This window comes from Bombus vosnesenskii, unplaced genomic scaffold (genome assembly GCF_011952255.1).
Source record: "Bombus vosnesenskii isolate JDL3184/JDL3185 unplaced genomic scaffold, Bvos_JDL3184-5_v1.1 scf7180000013272, whole genome shotgun sequence".
NCBI classification, from domain to species: Eukaryota; Metazoa; Arthropoda; class Insecta; order Hymenoptera; family Apidae; genus Bombus; species Bombus vosnesenskii.
Window position 1 is genome coordinate 5,112,859 of NW_022882930.1, and position 18,348 is coordinate 5,131,206.

Consider the following 18,348-nt stretch of genomic DNA (forward strand, 5'->3'; position numbering starts at 1 on the left):
GATGTAGAAAGTAACATCAGTGATTATTCCATGTAAACTATTGGCGTGAAATTAAGTCATCTGTATGTGTATATATATATATATACATATATTTATTTATTTAAATTAGATTAATATGATTCGTGTATGTAATGTACTTATATTACAGATTACGATTATAATTTAGGTACAACTTTGATGAGAAAGGTAATGGTAACTCATGTATTTTCTCTTTCATATACGTAGAAAAGGCATTACTGTTCACGTAACGGGCTTCTATTGTTTCTTGGTCACGGGGGCTATTGGAAGGTTCGATGTCCATCGGTTCCGACATGTCCGGAGGATCGACAGGTTCTGAGTCTGACTGATCGGTATTCGATCTAGGGCTATTATCTTCGTTGCTCAAGTTTACGTCTTCTACGATACTGCTGTCCGTTTTCTCCCGTTTAACCATTTTTTTACGCTGAACAAGAGTCTCGTCCTGTTCTGTTTCGCTATCACTTTCACTTATATTCAACAACGTTTCAGTATGTTTCAGTAAATTCAAATAGGTTTCGCTGACATTGGTGAAATTCTGTACCTCTGCTTTATTCTCAGGTTTTGCATCTGTCGAATTGGAAGTAGTCTGTACATTGCTTGATTCTTCTGTCCGCGAAACGGACTTATCACTATCCGAAGAATTTTCAGGATTCTGATTGTTCCAGTCAACGTTACCATTACTGTTTACTACTTGCCTATTCTGTCTTTCGTTCATGTTACACAGTAAGATAGCTCGTACTTGAGCAGTTGCGTACAGATCTCTAGGATCGGTGTTTACACTGAGCAACATGCATATCCTTCTCGTAAGTGCATCATCTTCATCTGACGCTGATTCATCCGACACCGATTCATCAGATTCTCTCATCACAGGAACTAGAAATCTTGTTAAGGGGGTTTGCTGTGGAGGACCAAATCTTCGCCGTTCTAATAGAATTACTTTTTTCGTTTCCAGATCTTTGTGTTCCTTCCATACATTTCTCCGCAAACAGTACCTGATCTTACCTCTGCATAGTTCTTGTAAAGATAATGGAGCACATTCAGCTGCAATACACACAAATAATAATGTAAAATGATTTACAAATACTACTCTTTTTATCTTGTTTTAAAATAAATAAATATACATACGTAAGTGGAATAACGGTTGCTCTGAAGTAGTAGGCAAGACTAACTTTGCGAACGATACAGGAAGCATTTTAAACTGTATCCAAGTATTTTCATCTATTCTGAGTACACGTAGCAAATGATTTTTAAACGGCATTACGAGGATACCTCCGACACATACAAATTGTTTAATAAATCCTTCGTAATTTTCGGGACATGCTGCACCACAATATACTCTGTCATACTGCCTAGCAGGTGCAACATTCAGACAATTCCCTGTTAAATGTATAGTTACATGACTCTTTTCTGTTCTCACAGGAGTCATATATAAGTAAATTCTTTATGCATCACCTTGTATAAAAACTGGTTCACAGAAATCAAATTCATCCAGTGCTAATGACTTCTGCTTAAATTCTTCTAGTCGCTCGTACGCATAATTTAAACAATCTTCGTGCAACTCAATACCATGATTTGTTCCATGTTGGTCTAAGAAAGGTACAAAGATATCACGAATATTTTATATTGATCTAGTAAAGGAGCAGTGTTCTTACCCAATATGAGTCCTGCCATTGTACTGAGATAACCAGTTCCTGATCCAAGATTTAAAAAGCTCAATCCTGGTTCCAATGAAAGGCTTTCCATCACCTCGCTATATACACATGGTGCAGATAAATGAATGTTACCATGTTTCCAGGCAAGATCATTGTAAGCTCTTTCTCTGTGAGATGGTAAAACATAGTCTGCTCTATCAATAGCTCTAAATACTTTTTCCACTTTTCTTGTTCTTATATATCCAGATTTCATTAAGTTATCAACTAATTCATCGTTATTTTGTCCACTGCTTACAGCTGCCCCCATTGTTACAAGTTTACAAAAGATCTCTGCAACAAACATTCAATATGTTAATTAAATATTTATTGTATTTTTAAATATTTTTGCACTTATATCAACATATTAAAGTAACATACTTTAAATATAATTATATTTTTGTTGCCACTTATATAATAGTTATTATTTTGTTACTATATTGACAACTTTTATTGGAGAACTTTTAAAGGCAAAGTGGATTTATATCGATATAGCAATCGCAACACTGTATTGTTGTTTGACTTTAAAAATAACTTACCAGGTCAAAGTATAGTATATTATTTACAATTATTAAAGTTCATATAAATATGGATAATGTGATAAATAATAATCTACCAAAATATATATTCATCTGATAAGAATGAAATTCCAATACCAAATATATTATTTTATTATGAATACGATAGCGAATGTGTGTGTCTACTTTTACGTGTCAAAATATAACATGATAGGATTACGTCAAAGTGCGTTGCATATATATACATACAAAACCGAATAAAGTATATATTTAAGTCTTACAAAGCGGAAAGTCGTATTCAATAATAATAACATAAATTAAATAATAAATTACGTATTCGTATAAAATAAATATCGATGCTACAAATTTGAGAGAAATGCACATAAAATTTTCGCAGTGTTCTCGTCAAAACGTTCCCTTACCAGATGAAAACACTATGCTCAATGACAGTGAATAATGGAGTCGATGCTAAGTCGGAAAAAAAAATCTTTCGGTGCCTCGAGTTAGCTTATTATAATGCACAAAGTATCACGCATCGTAACATATTTTGCGACAAAAGACTGGATTTACTGCTTATGTCTTCTGTTTTGGTAAGTACAACAATCCATCAAGTCCATCAGCTGATAGAACAAAACACGAACTGTCTCTACGCCATTGTACGTTTCCAACTATTCTATAACATAATATAATATATATAAGTTACATGTCCACGGACAAGTTTCACGGAATAAAATTCGATCAATTACGAGCATCAACCTGCCCCTTATTATCTTTCCGAATTTTTTCTCGATCGCATAAAATACTTTTTCGATCCGTTTTTTACTTTTTCCTTCAAAACGCGTATGCGTGTTAATCGGCCTTTTCGAAGCGTATGACAGTGCCGTCGCCACGGGTGGAGCCCCTTACCACGGGCGAGGGTAAGGTTCGTAATGTCATAAGGTGTAGTTTACAAATCAGTCGCTAGCCATGGAGCGCTACGATCTAGAGGTTAATGAAAGCAATACACTGGGTGTCTCGCAGTTTACTATGCAATCTTTGCCAGTGTGTTCTATAGGTAGAAATAGGACTAAAATATCATGTTTCAAAAAGTTCATAAATGTTTTATTAAAAAGTTATAACAAAAATATGAAACGTAAAACGTACATACTTGCGCATACATTTCGAAGTATTATTCGCCTTTATTAATGCAAAGTTAATATCGATGTGCTATTGAATTTGCTATAAACTGAATATCATAACGATTTTGTCTTACTTCTTTATAGCGTACGTTTATCCTTGTACAGTAGAATCTGGTAGAATCATGCTTAAGAATAGTAAACATATACGTTATACATATATCAACACGTTAGAGGAAGATTATTGACTTACATAATTTTGTTATAATTTTTTAATAAAGCATTTATAGATTTTTTGCTATATGGCATTTTAGTCTTATTTTTACCTATTGAATATACCAATAAAGTTTATACACTAAAGTAAAATACAGAACATAGTAAGGGATACAAGTCACACTCCTGACATGAAGCGCCTTGCTCTTTAGTGGACAAACTAACGTTCGCTAAATTCGCTAAGAGCTTTGTTCCCGTTACGGGAGTTAGATCTGTGTATACTATCATGCCCCTTACACGGCTTCCATTTCCCCTCCTGCCTTCATCCCTATAAGACAAAGAGGGTTTAGAGAGAGATCTCCGATGAGATTTCCCTCTTCTTCTAGCTTTCTCTTCAAACAGAAAACAATACGCGGGAAGTGTTTGTATTGGGCGCAAGTCTATAGCACGGTATTAGCTAGCATTTCTGTACCATGGTAACGAAACTCGAGTGAGAAAAGACTCTCCAAGCTCCGAAACTCAGCTTGGACTCTACTGGCGTGTAACATCGAGCGCAAGCGTTTACGTACTCTTTGACATATGTTTCTCAAATACGTAAATATGTATGTACATTTATATGCGTAAATGGATCTATACTTACATATACATATAGATTCGCGCATATTTATAATCAAGCGATTCCTAAGCTTCGGTAAACCGAACGCTTTTCAATCGTTATACGATTCTTCGAATATGTGATAATGAATTTACTGTAGTGAATTAAATCTACGATGAATATATGCATACCGTATGGAAATTTTATAGTTGCCACGTTAAAAATAAGGAGACTGTCGTTATGGACGCGCAGCAGGAAATAAGCGTCCCAATGTAGTCGACAATTCCATTAAATTTGTTATATACTACCTACTTCTATTTTTTATTTCGATCGATACCGAAGAGCGTAACGTTTAATTCTTGTTTTACGGGGCCAAAAACATAAATTACTTTTACTTCGATTTGGTTGACGCGAAGAACTTGAAATATTATTTTGCAAAATTGAAAGTGGAAACAATTTTTTAACTTTTAATATAATTTTTGTATGAAAATAAGCGAAAGAATAATTACGATCATTCGTTGCTTTATATATTCGTGGATTAATTGTACGCGAGTTGTATTTTGTTCATAGAAAAAAGATTATATTTGTAAATTAAATTTACTTTGACGTTTGAGAGGTGATAGCCAAAAAATTTTTATTACATGCTATTAAATACATATTTCTGAAACAGAAACATTTTTATCTTATTCTATTTTATGCGAACAAATGTGAATGAGCCTTTACAGCAGAAGCAACATGGGTCGATGCGCATGCGCAGTTAGAGTGATATCGTCTCTTCGCATATGATGGCGACTGACAACTTTAAAACGTGAGTTTATTATCATATAATTTCTTATGTTTACAATGTGCTGTTCGCGTGTAAAATATGACAGTGATAACATTAAATATTCAGTTGTTTGTTAGTCAAGTAATTTTTTTCTCACGATCGACGTTCGATAGATTATATCCTTAAAATTACCGCTCATAATTCGTTAGACCAACATTCACTTATCCTAGTAAGTATACCTATAAAGCTTCCCGTAACTTCTTGCATTGGTGTACTTGCAAAAAGTTGTAAAGTATTTATGAATGAATGTAACGTGTACAAACTTCTTAATACAAATTACCACGATTATCATAATAATCTTTACTTATATTCTTTTTCAACTTAGCTCCACTCATATAGAAATGTACTTAAAATATTATGACTTGGAGCTTTGATAGAGATTATACCTACATATTCATAAGATCAATTTATACCGATAAAGTAAAAATAATGAATTAGTTTTGTTTTCTTCGTATCTTTGAAAACTTTTTTAATAACCTCGATGCCTCGTAGACTAAATATCTCGTACTTTATTAAAATATACATATTCTACTGTTATTGCTCATAAAATAACAAAGGTATTCGTAATCTTAACGTTGTATAATTAAAAAAAAATCTATTTTCATTCAGGATTATCTACTTTATACTATTTTTTACAAATTTAAAATATATTTATAAATCGTATTTATGTCGTATTGTTATTGTTATTAGTAATTTATATCAAGTTTATATGTTATTAAAAACTTTAATAAATGTGATGCTAACAATATTTTTTTACAAATTTTTATCTCTTTCAGACGTAAATTTATAAAATTCCAGTACTGTAATCATAATCTGATAGTTGTAAATTCATTATACAGAGCAATAATATATATCGAGTATTAAAAATGTTAGCTTTTATATTTTAGAGGTTAATGCAGAAGTATATCGAAATCGAAACTTGAGTATTTGCTTAATGTGCGAAATGAATATATCAATTATCATTTTCTATGAACTAATATAAATGATATTTTCGCGTATGGTACAGTAGAAAATATTGATCGTCAAATTTAATAATTTTATCAAGAGCTCGTCGGAAATTACTGTTTCAAAGGCAGAATCCTTTTCACCAATTACACGTACTGCTACGTTTAACCAATCCAACCACGATAACAATACGACGTCACGCGACAACCCTCTGCCATTGGTCAAAATCAACAACTATGAAAATAAAATAATAAAATTTAACATGTACAACTACACTTAAAGCATGTCTGAGTCGGATACATTTCGTATCATTTTGATTAAATTACCGATACCTTGGTGAATTTCAATTTTCAAAATCCAATGCGGTAATCTGTTAAATAGTGACAAATATGTGACTCGCCGTTTTAAAAAAAAATTCAGCTTGGTTCAGCTCGCATTGATCAGCGGAACGCAAATTGGTTTTACTTTTTTTTTGGGTTGATATTTGCGCGGGAGATTCGTGAAAGGATGCAGGCGAGAAAAGTTTGCCCGCGAAAAGGCAGTAGATTAAATAAAAAAAAACTTTGTTACGTGGTATATAGTTATCGATCGACAGTGCATGATCCTTGAATGATTTCAAAATTACTCATACTTGGGAAAAATCTGTATATCCGATGCGGTTAATAGTGTATCGAGAATGTTACGATTGGTCGAAATTGTGAACTTGCTCTTTAGTGTAACTCCGATTAACCAATAGGAAGCGGCCTGTTGCGCCGTCGCTACTACAGTTAGAACCTATGAGGATATAAGCTGTAGCGTACGTAGAACGAAGGCTCGAACGCTTAAAAAATATGTGAAACTAATCATTTAAAATTCACTGGGATTTCAACTTGGTTCGTTCTTCGTTTATGTCGTGTTAATTGTTTGCGTTACCCTGAGAATCCCTGGGAATCCCGCAAGAGATGATCAGTTTTATATAGTTTGATCCATCCCCTTATTTCAGTGAAAAGTGTGCGTGCGTGCGCGTTGTGTTCTTCAAGTGATTCGTGATGCGCGTTGAACGATTTGCAAAAGTGCTTCAATAAAAATATCTGCGGTGTAACTGTTGAAACTTTTAACTTCCGAGGATTTATGGTGTTCCATAGAATGTATGGAATAAATTGTTGGCTAACTGATGCATTTGAAAGCGTGAAAATTAATAACGTAACTACACTGAACGATATTTGTTCGGCGCGCGTTTCAAATCGTGTTGGTGATTCTCTTAACGCCCAGTTATGGCTATCCGGGATACCATTGCATTAGTTATTAAACTTTGTATATTCAAAAATTGCAGTTATTTGCAAATTATGTAACTAGCAACAATTCTACTTGGTGATAGGAGATATTATATTATATACTGTTAGGTTTGTAGAATTACAAAATATTTTCACTTGTCTATTTTTTTTCATTCCATTCATCGTACGACATTCTTTAGATATTAATTCATTTTTTAATAAAAAGATGTTTTGTTATCATTTTGCCTATTCAATCGTTTTTTTTTTTTAGAACAACTTTCAAAAATCAATTTTTTAAGTATAGATAAGATTTAAATGATTAGATCATTTAAGTTGCTTTTATCTTTTAATCTTTTAGTTATGTTTTTATACATTTGTGTTATAATATAATATAAATAAGTAAACAGAATTTTCTGAGAATATGATGTTGATTGATGTTCTTGAATGTTCTTATGATGATTTGAATCGTTAAATGTACAAAGTGAGTTTCTTTATACAATTTATAAAAATATATTGTATTATGTTTTTTCAACAGAATGGAAGAAGAAATAGTAGTAGATGATGTAGATGAGAATAGTAGTACGGAGATTCCTCAGTCAGATGATCCAACAACACCCGTTATGCCTTTATTATACATTCAACAAAGTAAATTACGTTCGGCTCCACCAACAACCACAAATCAGACTTTGGTTTCACCTAATGCTACTCAATTGGCTGCTATTATCAATCCAGTCAATAATCAGGTAATTTGTTAATATCCTTATCTTGAATGAGATAGCTTGAGTTTTCAGGACAGAATATTATTATCTCTTCATATTAAATATAATATAACACCAAAAAAATTTTATAATAAAATTTGAATATATTTTTAATATTCATAATTTTATAATCTTACATAAGTAGAATAATATATTATACTGTATAGTACAATAAAGTGTATAGTTATAGTATATAGGTCAGAGTAACCTATAATTATATAAAATGATCCAGTATAGTTGTGGTACTTTAAGAATGTACTGTTAACTATAGTTTTATTATTTCATATGTAAGTGAATATGGAATATACACATGTAGAGTGTAAAATCCTATTAGATTCCATGTATAGGTGATAGCAGTGAATAGTGTACACCTTTATAATAAATATAGATCTGTTCAATATACTTGCTATAGTGGATAACAAGTAGGAAAGTATAAATGACATTAAACATTACTTTTATAACCATTGAGATATTGTATCATAGTATATGAAAAATATTTCAAATATTTCTTAAAGACACAAATTTGTAAATATGTACGGAGTGGCAGAAAATTAGACAATTTTTAATGATCAAATGACACATGATTAAATTGTATTAAGACATCAAGTTTATTTAATCAATTTTTTGGTGATTTGTAAATTATTTTAATGTCATCAATGAACTATTTATTTTATTTTAATTACAGATTGTTACTGGACAGAACAAAGTGTTTATACAAGGGCCAAGTCAGGTTACTACTTCTCAGAATAAACAACATATTGTAATCCATCGACCAATTAATACTGTCAGTACCACAACTAATTCGCAAGGGCAGAAACATATATTGCTTAGAAAGTCCAATGCATCTACTGCTCAGATAGTGCCCTTAAGTACCACTCAAGGAAATCAAACCAATGCACAAGCAGGCAAGCATACCTTTGCATATCTTGGAACTCTCATTAAACCAAATAAATCGCGGGAATCTGTTGTTATTCCAGCAGGTGACTATTTTATTTTCATAATAAAATTATGAGTAATAAAAAGGATACTTTTTATTGATGTAATCTTAATTTGCTTTTTCATATAATTTATTAGGAGCTCTAACTACAACTCAGATAGCTAAACCAAAATTAGTGATAGCACCAGTTATATCACAGTTAGCTCAAACTTCGACTAGTACTACTACAGGATCTCAAAGTCAACCTCCGAAACACATGGCTAATTTATTATTACCAGTCAGCATACCCCAACAAAGTGGACCTACTAAATCCAATATGTTTAATTTAAAAATTAACAATGGCCAAATTAATGCAGAAAGTAAAGGAACTATTACAGGTAAATACTTGAAAGCGTACTTCATTGTATTGTTAAATTTGAATCAACTATTCCCTTCTTTTTATATTATAGTATTACGGGAGTCAAAAACTACAAATTCGGCTACACATCCACCTCCTTTGCATCCTATTGCAAAAATGAGTTTACTAAACGCAAATAAAGGAAATAACAATTCTACAGACAGTATAAAAATTACAGAAAATCCAGATTCCGCAGTTATTACCCCTATTCCGAAAAAAGACGATGCTGGTATGCCTGAGAAGCGAAAAAAGACGATAAGCAATATATTAAGAGGATCGAGTGAAAAACGAATGAAAAAACAAAATCTTCCAAAGTCTACTCAAGAGAGTATAGTTGATGTAAGCTATGCACTAAGTAGTCCGGAATCAGAACAAGATAAGGATAAGAAAGTGCAAAATGATGATGACATTACATTGATTAAAGTAGTTCCTAGTGAAGATAAAACTGTGAAACTTACTACTAATACTAATGTCGATGATGATATAAAAATCGAAATTATTAAAACACGCACAAGTTGTGGCATTGAATCATTAACAGACAATAAAAGTGATAGTAAGATTAATATAAGTAATCATGAAGACTTGAAAGATCATTTAAATGCAACACATAACGATTCTAATTTCGATGCGGCGAAAGTTTTAGATTGGAAGGACGGTGTTGGTACTCTTCCAGGAAGTACATTAAAGGTATGACCATATAACATTAGAAAATTAATTTTTGATGTCATGGTTAATAAAATAGCGAATAAATTTATTATATTTCATAGTTTTGTATGAATGAATTTGGTATTATGGAAGTAGTAGATGAAGACGAAAACAACAAACAAGGTAAAGATTGCATTGGCGACAAAGAGAATGTTTGTTCGACACAGAATTCTTCCAAGTCTACCCCTGTAACTGTTAATAATATAAACAACGAAAAGAAACGTAAGTATTAACAATGTGAATATGCATATTTTCTTTCAAAGAGTGGAGGAAGATTTCATTCGAATGTGACCGAGTTTATTTTTATAGCCGATGATAGAAAATCGAGGACTGTTTCGGCGGATACAATGTACCATTGTGAAGGCTGTGGATGTTACGGACTAGCTGCAGAATTTGAAAGTCCGATATCGTGTGGTCCATCATGTACGGAAATAATAGAAGCCAAGAAACAGCCTCCGACGCGAAAAGAAAAAGACTTGAAGTATGTTCGATATAAAGTTTTCTAATATTTAATTAAATATATACTTTTTTTATAAGTTTATTTTTATTTTATTGACAGAGATCTACGCGCGAAACGGAAACGTAAAAGATTACTTCAAGAACAGCAACAGTCTAAAGAAATAGAAGAGAAATCTGAAGACAAAGGACAAGAGAAGGTGAAATCTGAGACAGACGAGGATACAAAGGATACTATTACAGGAATAGATGAAGAGAGTCAAGGAGATAACACTGAGTCGAAGGTACTTGTGACTAAATTTTCCTTTTACAATCATTGAAACATACTGCTTATAAATGTGTCTCTGTATTCAGTATCCTTGGCAGACAGGCAAACTCGGATTTTCATGGTCTAAGTATCTTGAACATTGTAAAGCAAAAGCAGCACCCGTTAAATTATTCAAAGACCCCTTCCCGTATGCAAAAAATCATTTCAAAGTTGGAATGAAATTAGAAGGAATAGATCCTGAACACCCATCACGATATTGTGTTCTTACGGTTGTTGAAGTAGTAGGTAAGTTATTTCACTTTCTTCTTCTTATATTCAGTCTATAACAACATACTCAGTTCATTTATTTGGATAATTCCAGGTTATCGAATACGTTTGCATTTCGATGGATATGCAGAAAATTACGATTTTTGGGTAAACGCAGACAGTATGGATATCTTCCCGGTTGGCTGGTCAGAAAAGAATGGACATCGATTAGACCCACCGAAAGGTTACGTAGCTAGTAATTTTAATTGGAACGCATATCTAAAAATTTGCAAAGCTACTGCAACGCCAAAAAATATTTTTTCAAATAAAAGTGTAAGTGCCAATCAATTTTTAATCAAACGATTTATTTTTTAACTTCATGAACTTCACCAATATACCTTACTATTTTAGTCAGTATGTCCAACTGGTTTCCGCGTAGGAATGAAATTAGAAGCGGTAGATAGGAAGCATTCTTCTTTGGTTTGTGTAGCAAGCATAGCAGGCCTAATGGATTCCCGTATATTAGTTCATTTTGATTCTTGGGATGAAGTGTATGATTATTGGGCGGATGCAAGTTCTCCATACATTCATCCAGTGGGATGGTGTCATCATAATGGTCATAGTCTAACGCCACCAAATAGTAAGCGAAATAATATGTATTCGATTTTTATATTTTTGTATCTTCTTCCGGAAAAAACTATGCATGTAAAAATTCGAATCTATTGTTTCAGATTATAAAGACCCTAAATCTTTCACATGGGATGCGTATCTTAGGGAAAGCCGTTCCATGGTCGCGCCAGCGAGAGCTTTTAAACAACGACCACCTTGCGGATTTAAGCGTGGAATGAAATTAGAAGCGGTTGATAAACGCGTGCCTCAACTTATAAGGGTAGCAACAGTTGAAGACGTAAAAGATCATATGTATGTAAATTACAAATATTTATTTTTATCTTAAAATTAAGTGGAGCGCAGTACAATTATATATTTTTGTTTTACAGGCTAAAAATACGATTCGATGGATGGCCAGAAAATCATGCTTATTGGGTCGACGACGATTCCCCTGACATACATCCCATGGGTTGGTGTATGAAAACGGGTCATCCTTTGGAACCACCATTAAGTAAAAATTTTTTAAATATTTTTATACCTCTCGTGTTTTTATATTCTTACTCTAAATATATATTACTGTCTCCTATAGCTCCAGATAACTTAAATGACAGGCCTGAGTGTGGAACGTATGGCTGTAAAGGAATAGGGCATGTAAAAGGGCCTAAATATGCAACGCATAACTCTGCATCTGGATGTCCGTATTCACCTCAGAATCTTCATAAAGTTAGGCAATTAGCCGATAGACTTAATCTGAAGCACGAGACTTGCGACTTTGAAGATGATGTACAGGATAGACCAAAATTAGAAAAAGCAGACAAAATAAAAATGGAAAAGTCTGAGAAATTGGAGAAGCCATTGTTTTCGGAGGAAAGATTAATGAAGACTGAGAAAGACATTAAACAAGAAGATGGAGATTTCTCTGACAAGAATGACAAATCAGAAAATTCGGAAAAGTAAGCTATACAAATATTCTGCATTATATTATACATTGTTGTAATTGCTATGTATATGAGTAATTCATAATTTACAGGTCTAGTAAATCGAAACATCATCACAGTGACGGACAAACGGATGATGACGAACTTTTAAGAAAGAGAAAGAAAAGGTTCACTCATGACTATATTTCTTGCATTTATAAACGTACATGTATCTATAACTAACTTGTATATTTTTATACTTTTATAGACGACAGGTTTCTGAAGAACCTTTATATTCCCTTTCGAATTCATATGGTGACTCGTCGCTAACTACTATACCCTATGCTGCAAATATGCCTGATAAACAATTACGTACAGAATTGTATCAATCCGTTTACAATCCTGGATATAATCCGTTACCGGATTCGCCGCATATATGGGCGAAACATAGCAATGCTTTAAACAGGGTAGTAGCGAAACAGAACACGAATCCTCGAAGGTGGTCGAACGAAGAAGTTATCAAATTTATACAGAGCCTTCCCAATTGTAAAGAAGTAGCAAATATCTTTAGGCAGCACGTAAGTATTTAAAAAAAAAAAAAAGAATGGAATGTAATACAATTTATTATATTCAAACTGTTTAATCTCGTATTTAATGTTTATAGAATATTGATGGTGAAGCATTTTTAATGCTGACTCAGGAGGATTTGATATCGCTATTGGGATTGCGTCTCGGACCTGCGATTAAGTTGTACAATAGCATAGTTCTTTTACGTCGAAGAGCAACGTGAATGATGTGCGATGAACGTACATACAGTTGGGTTTTAAAGAGTGCAAAGTGGCAGCTATTATGACGATTGCGTCAGATGTATTTATTTAAAATAAAGGAGAAGAAGCTTGGAATCATTGGGATAGAAATGTATCTTCTGTCGCAATTAGGAATATTGATTTACAAATGCAGAGAAAATTTGTAACAAATCCTAATTTGATGATACAAAAGACATTTGTTAAAGTGAAAGATGATCGTATGTTTGAAGTTGAAATGGACGATTTTTATCGATTTGTGATCAGGAGATGTAACTATAGCTCGAATGGACGCTCATGATGAAGTACTTACGATTGTCTGTTTTAATTTTTTTCTTATACTGTAAAGTGCATTGAATCATGTACAAATGTAAATATTGACGATCTTAATAATTAAATATTGTAATACAAAAATATAAGCAGTCTTTTATGAAGGAATCTACACCTGACCTGCGATACTCATATTAATAACTTTACACCTGTAAACACACATCCTCTGAAATTTTTAGAATGAATTTATCCAAAATAACAATAACATATTTATATAACGTATATAATATTTCAAATATTTTGCAATTGATACCTTATCTTCACTACATATAAAAGATATATGAAAGAAACAATGAACGAAAGTCAATTCAGATAAATAAAACAACTGTATAAAAAATGTATTTTATAAACAAAAGATCCAGATTCAAGAATGTAGACTGTATAAACAAGTTAAGTTATAAACCAGAAGTTAACACACAATGTTTATTTATTAAAAAATGAAAGCAAAGTAAGGTAATAATTTTTACAATTGATTATTTCATTTATTGTTTATTGATTTCTAATCGATATAGAAATTTATTAAGTTATTAATCGGATCAACGTACAACGAAGAGGCGGTGCTCTATTTAAAACGCGCCCCCCTTCTCATTCGTTTTAGACATTGTGCCACTCTCCAGGTCGCTCTCCCACCACGCCGGCCAAGTGGCTGCTATGGCGATGTTTACAGCGTAGTCACGACGACTGGCCATGTGTTCAGTCGGTGGCTTGTCGCGCGCCGTGCAGTATTACGTTTTGGTGCGTGTTCGCCTCGTGACTCTTCGTATATCTCCGCTTCACAAAAGCGTTCCCGTGTGACAACCATTTGATTGTCAAACACTCGCTGCTCTTCTACAGGTTGTCCTGAAATTATTTATAGTACAACGATACAAAAAAACAAACAATCGATTATAATCAATTTACAAAAGTATTATATAGTTTTTCATGATAGATTCGCAAGACGAATTGTTTGAAACACGAGATTATCGTTCAATTGAAATCTATAATTCTTCAAACAGAGATATCGATTTCGAAGTTTTAATCGATTTTCATAAATCGTTGACCGAATCAACAACAAATTAACGCGAAACGGAACGATGACATTGGTGGTGTCATCGATAATTAAATATAACGGAATAACCGAAATTTTGCAGGTTATCCTTTCAGTTAATTTACAAAGTGACAAGAAGGAACTTTCGATGGGACATTCGTGATCGTGTATTACAGTGAGTCGAGTTACAGTTTACGTTATTCATTGTCATGCGCAGACGCGATCGTTTCGTACGACAAGTAGGCTAGATTTATTATCAAAAGCGAACGATTTATTCGATATTTTGAAAGAGTAACACGGGAGTGACGCGCGGGAACGTGATTACTTTTGTATGTTATGACTGGCGTATTTTTCACGCGGCAGAAGGAGGGGAACGATGCAAGGTGGTTGCCGTTGATCGTTGGAGTTCGAGAAAAACGTGAAAATCACGAGGAAGAGGGGCGGTCGGTGAAATTCGGTGGCGGTGGGCCACAGGCTCGATTGTCGGTGATTGGCGCGGGATACGCCGGCACCGGAAGTGCTAAAATGCCCCGTAGCCTGCCGACTAGACGAGGTCTCCAGGCGTTGGCACTTGTTCTCGCCACTGCTTATGCTACCATTCTTCTTTATCAGGCTGTTGCACCCCGTCAGGTAAACGTTTTAAAACATTAAACAAAATAAGTGCATAATTAATAGATGAGTAGCATTAACGGAGAATGGAACAAGGAAAAGGGAACGAAGAATAAAAACAATAGAATAAGGTAGATAGATAAATATATAAATAGAAGTAAATAAAGTACGGTTCAACGTATAAAATTAATTAGTTTCAAATATATCAAATTTCGTATCATTCGGTAGTAGATACTTTTATAAAACGATAAAGATTTGATATACTATAAAAATGAAACGTTGAACCTGATAAAGAAAAGCGTTTCTTTGGATAATAAGATTATGTGCAAATACTTTATGCAACTGCTATATCAATAGAAAAGATCATAAGGTAAGGGGTTAATCGACTTTAGTAATAAAGAGAGATGTCACTTCCAAATGACGTGTTAATTGTTCTATTCTCGAAGCGCTATTCTCGGTAGCCAGTTATGTTAATCGAACGGTAAATCGAGTTCGAACTTGTTTCGTCGCGAACGTCGCGAGAGTAAACATTGCGTGAGCTCGCGTGCACGTGCTCGCTTCTTTTCCAAGAATTCTCGATCAGATTATCGTTCTATGCGTGCAATGTTTACAAAATAATACCGATCCATTATGAGCGTATCGCGGTTGGTTTTATATTTATGTGTGTGTATGGCATTGTTGCATAGTGGGTCGACGAGATGACGGTGGAAGTGAACAGTAGGAGCGTACTGGTGGAAGTGCCAGCTTCGAGGAGGATGCTGATCAACGAGGAATCTTCGGTGACACCTGCGATCGCGACTGCGACCATGGCACCGTTCACCACGAATCTCGACGACGTGTTCATCAGCGTGAAAACTACCAAGCATTACCATCACTCCCGTCTGCCAGCTATCATCAGCACGTGGTTTCAATTCGCTAAGGATCAGGTACGTGACAAATCCTTTCAAGCCTCTATGCTTCTACATGTCTACAGAATATTTTCCTAAGTCGTGGTTTGCGCTCTTGAGATATTTGTATTCTGCTTATTGTTGTATATCAGATCTGTATAGTTCATCTCTACGGTAATTTTGTAAGATTGCGATACTGGATTAGGTATAATACTAGATATAAGTAATGTTACGTATTATATAATATGTTCTTATAAGATTCTATTGCGCTATACTTACTACATGCATACAGCCACTCGACGTACGTATATCTATGTAGAAAATCGATAAAGATGTACATACATACATATATACATGTACAATGTATAAATGTTTAGAACTAAGTTAAAAGCGTAGAAATTACTTTTTGTTAATATAGAAGAACGTAACGTTCTTAGAGATTTATAAATGCGAACAGCGAAGAAAGTCAATTTTATATTGTGATTTTATATTGTGTTCAGAAAGACGAGTGCTGCTGACGAACGAATAGTTATAAACGTGTATGCGATTGTATGCATATTGTACAGACGTAACATTAGACTCTTGTAAATTTTTACCAAGATATTACCGATATCATTGGCCTTTCATTTCTACTTAATTAAATTCTACTCGTTGAGCGTCTTCTACCGGCCCGTCCAGGAAATTTTCCCAAACTCTTCGATGGCCAGTCCGCCACTGATTATAAGTAATACTGCAGTCTTAAAAAATCACCTGTTAGTATTAATTTATCCTATTAGTGGATCGTTTAGTTTGTCTTGCGTTTTGTTCTATCCAATTCGTTTTCTTATCGTCTAATTGGCAACGAATGATCGAGCAATTAATTTTAAAATGTACACTTTGTTCGACCGTTGTAATTGAATCGTTACCATGTAATAGCTCATTTTTATCTCTATGTATTAACGAACAATACTTGAAGTAGTTTTCAGCGAAGAGTATTAATCGATTCTCGAAAAGAAAGTATTAATTCGTTAGACTGGATGACTGTTTAGAATAGAGGCCACTCTGTGTGCGATTTGTTACTGTTCGGTCGAGCATATACACGGCGGTTTTCAGCTTGATGAGCACTCGTCGTGGGAACGGGATTCTCTGTATTTCCGTTTTACCCTTTCCTTCTTTCTGCGTCTCTTGTTCTCCACCAACTTCCACTTACCGTGTACAGCGTTTTATTTGTGTGTTCAGCTCATGTTCTTGAAACAAACGAATTTTATGTATTCGTCTCTTCCAAATCCGTCTGTCCATCAGTTTTATTCGTTTCGTCCATCTCTTTCCGGTCTTCGTTGACTCTAAAACCTCCTTAAATATCCACCGGATAGCTAATTTAATAGCACAGCTGTGGTAGGTTCCGTTTATGAATTTTAGTAACCTTCGTACTACGTTCGTTCATTGCTCTTATTAAATATAAATCCATTTTGCAGAATTCTAGAGTCTCTCTGTATCTCTTGCTTCATGAACCTTTGCCCGCCACTCTATGTACGTGCATATCGAAGCAAATAATTTCAAATTTAGCACGGCACAGTGTAGCGTAGTTTACCGGTGGATTGCCGGCTTAAAAGTGTAGGTAGGTGGTAAGAAGGTCTAGGAATTCTCAACTTTCGCGATATTATCTTGCCACGACTAATTGCATGCATTGTACTTCCCCCCTGTTGCTCGGCCTTCCGCTCCCATCGCTACCGGCGACACTTCCTGGAACTAGCAGCCCAGAAAAGTCGCCGGAGGGTCGACTAATAATCGAGATTCTCAGGAATCGCGCATTCGAACGAATTATCCAGGGACCTAAAAGCTCGTTTCGGAGCACTCGTGTTCTCGAGGCGACGTAACATTTGCCCGTTACATTGTCGTCGGTGTTCTTTGAAGCGCTTAGCTCGTTTTGTTCAATGGATTCAGAGTAAAAGAAATTTGATTGAATTACGTCTTGGGGCAATATATCGTTATAACCTCGTCAAGGGTGGTCGATGAAAGCGATTAATTATCGTAGTAACTATCGACTTGCCGAAGGACGTTGGGTGTTTCAGTACGGTATTTGGTTACGCTATAATACAATAGGATAGGTCAGGATATGAGATAACGAGACCGTACATTTTTATGTATTCACAAAAAATTTGAAGGTCCAGAAATCCATAGAACATACGTGCAAATATATACAGGTGAGTCAATAAAAATTACCATTATTATTATTATACCAATAATTA

General features: G+C 34.2%; 3 protein-coding genes across 10 annotated transcripts in view; 2 read left to right on the top strand and 1 right to left on the bottom strand.

Moving 5' to 3' along the window:
- Positions 1 to 48: 48 nt before the first annotated feature.
- Positions 49 to 3,159, bottom strand: LOC117231329 (protein-L-isoaspartate O-methyltransferase domain-containing protein 1-like). 5 transcript variants are annotated; one of them, XM_033489689.1, is made up of 6 exons: positions 3,048 to 3,136; positions 2,647 to 2,897; positions 1,671 to 2,000; positions 1,471 to 1,605; positions 1,144 to 1,395; positions 49 to 1,059 (listed from the first exon to the last, which is right to left on the bottom strand). In XM_033489689.1, exons 3-6 carry the CDS (start codon positions 1,975 to 1,977, stop codon positions 143 to 145), a joined length of 1,611 nt encoding a protein of 536 aa, XP_033345580.1. In that variant the 5' UTR covers positions 1,978 to 2,000; positions 2,647 to 2,897; positions 3,048 to 3,136; the 3' UTR covers positions 49 to 142. The 5 variants fall into 5 exon arrangements, with proteins under 5 accessions (XP_033345580.1, XP_033345581.1, XP_033345582.1 ...); XM_033489690.1 differs by lacking the exon at positions 3,048 to 3,136 and adding an exon at positions 2,971 to 3,039; XM_033489691.1 differs by lacking the exon at positions 2,647 to 2,897 and having other exon boundaries at positions 3,048 to 3,159.
- A 1,677-nt stretch (positions 3,160 to 4,836) lies between these two features.
- LOC117231324 (lethal(3)malignant brain tumor-like protein 3) lies at positions 4,837 to 13,683 on the top strand. Of its 4 annotated transcripts, none has more exons than XM_033489679.1 (17): positions 4,837 to 4,955; positions 7,707 to 7,914; positions 8,615 to 8,909; positions 9,004 to 9,243; positions 9,316 to 9,950; positions 10,031 to 10,190; positions 10,278 to 10,449; positions 10,528 to 10,708; positions 10,791 to 10,977; positions 11,054 to 11,271; positions 11,350 to 11,578; positions 11,670 to 11,859; positions 11,937 to 12,058; positions 12,137 to 12,500; positions 12,578 to 12,652; positions 12,733 to 13,042; positions 13,129 to 13,683. In XM_033489679.1, the coding sequence occupies exons 1-17, from the start codon at positions 4,930 to 4,932 to the stop codon at positions 13,252 to 13,254; spliced, it is 3,738 nt and encodes a 1,245-aa protein (XP_033345570.1). In that variant the 5' UTR covers positions 4,837 to 4,929; the 3' UTR covers positions 13,255 to 13,683. The 4 variants fall into 4 exon arrangements, with proteins under 4 accessions (XP_033345570.1, XP_033345569.1, XP_033345572.1 ...); XM_033489678.1 differs by having other exon boundaries at positions 4,840 to 4,955; positions 10,779 to 10,977; XM_033489681.1 differs by lacking the exon at positions 4,837 to 4,955 and adding an exon at positions 4,994 to 5,142 and having other exon boundaries at positions 10,779 to 10,977.
- A 478-nt stretch (positions 13,684 to 14,161) lies between these two features.
- LOC117231280 (fringe glycosyltransferase) overlaps positions 14,162 to 18,348 on the top strand; it is a 130,247-nt gene continuing 126,060 nt past the window's right edge. Inside the window, exons 1-2 of the mRNA XM_033489582.1 lie at positions 14,162 to 15,254; positions 15,920 to 16,159. Of these exons, the coding sequence (XP_033345473.1) occupies positions 14,961 to 15,254; positions 15,920 to 16,159 (534 nt within the window). The 5' untranslated portion in view covers positions 14,162 to 14,960. The remainder of the gene's footprint in view (positions 15,255 to 15,919; positions 16,160 to 18,348) is intronic.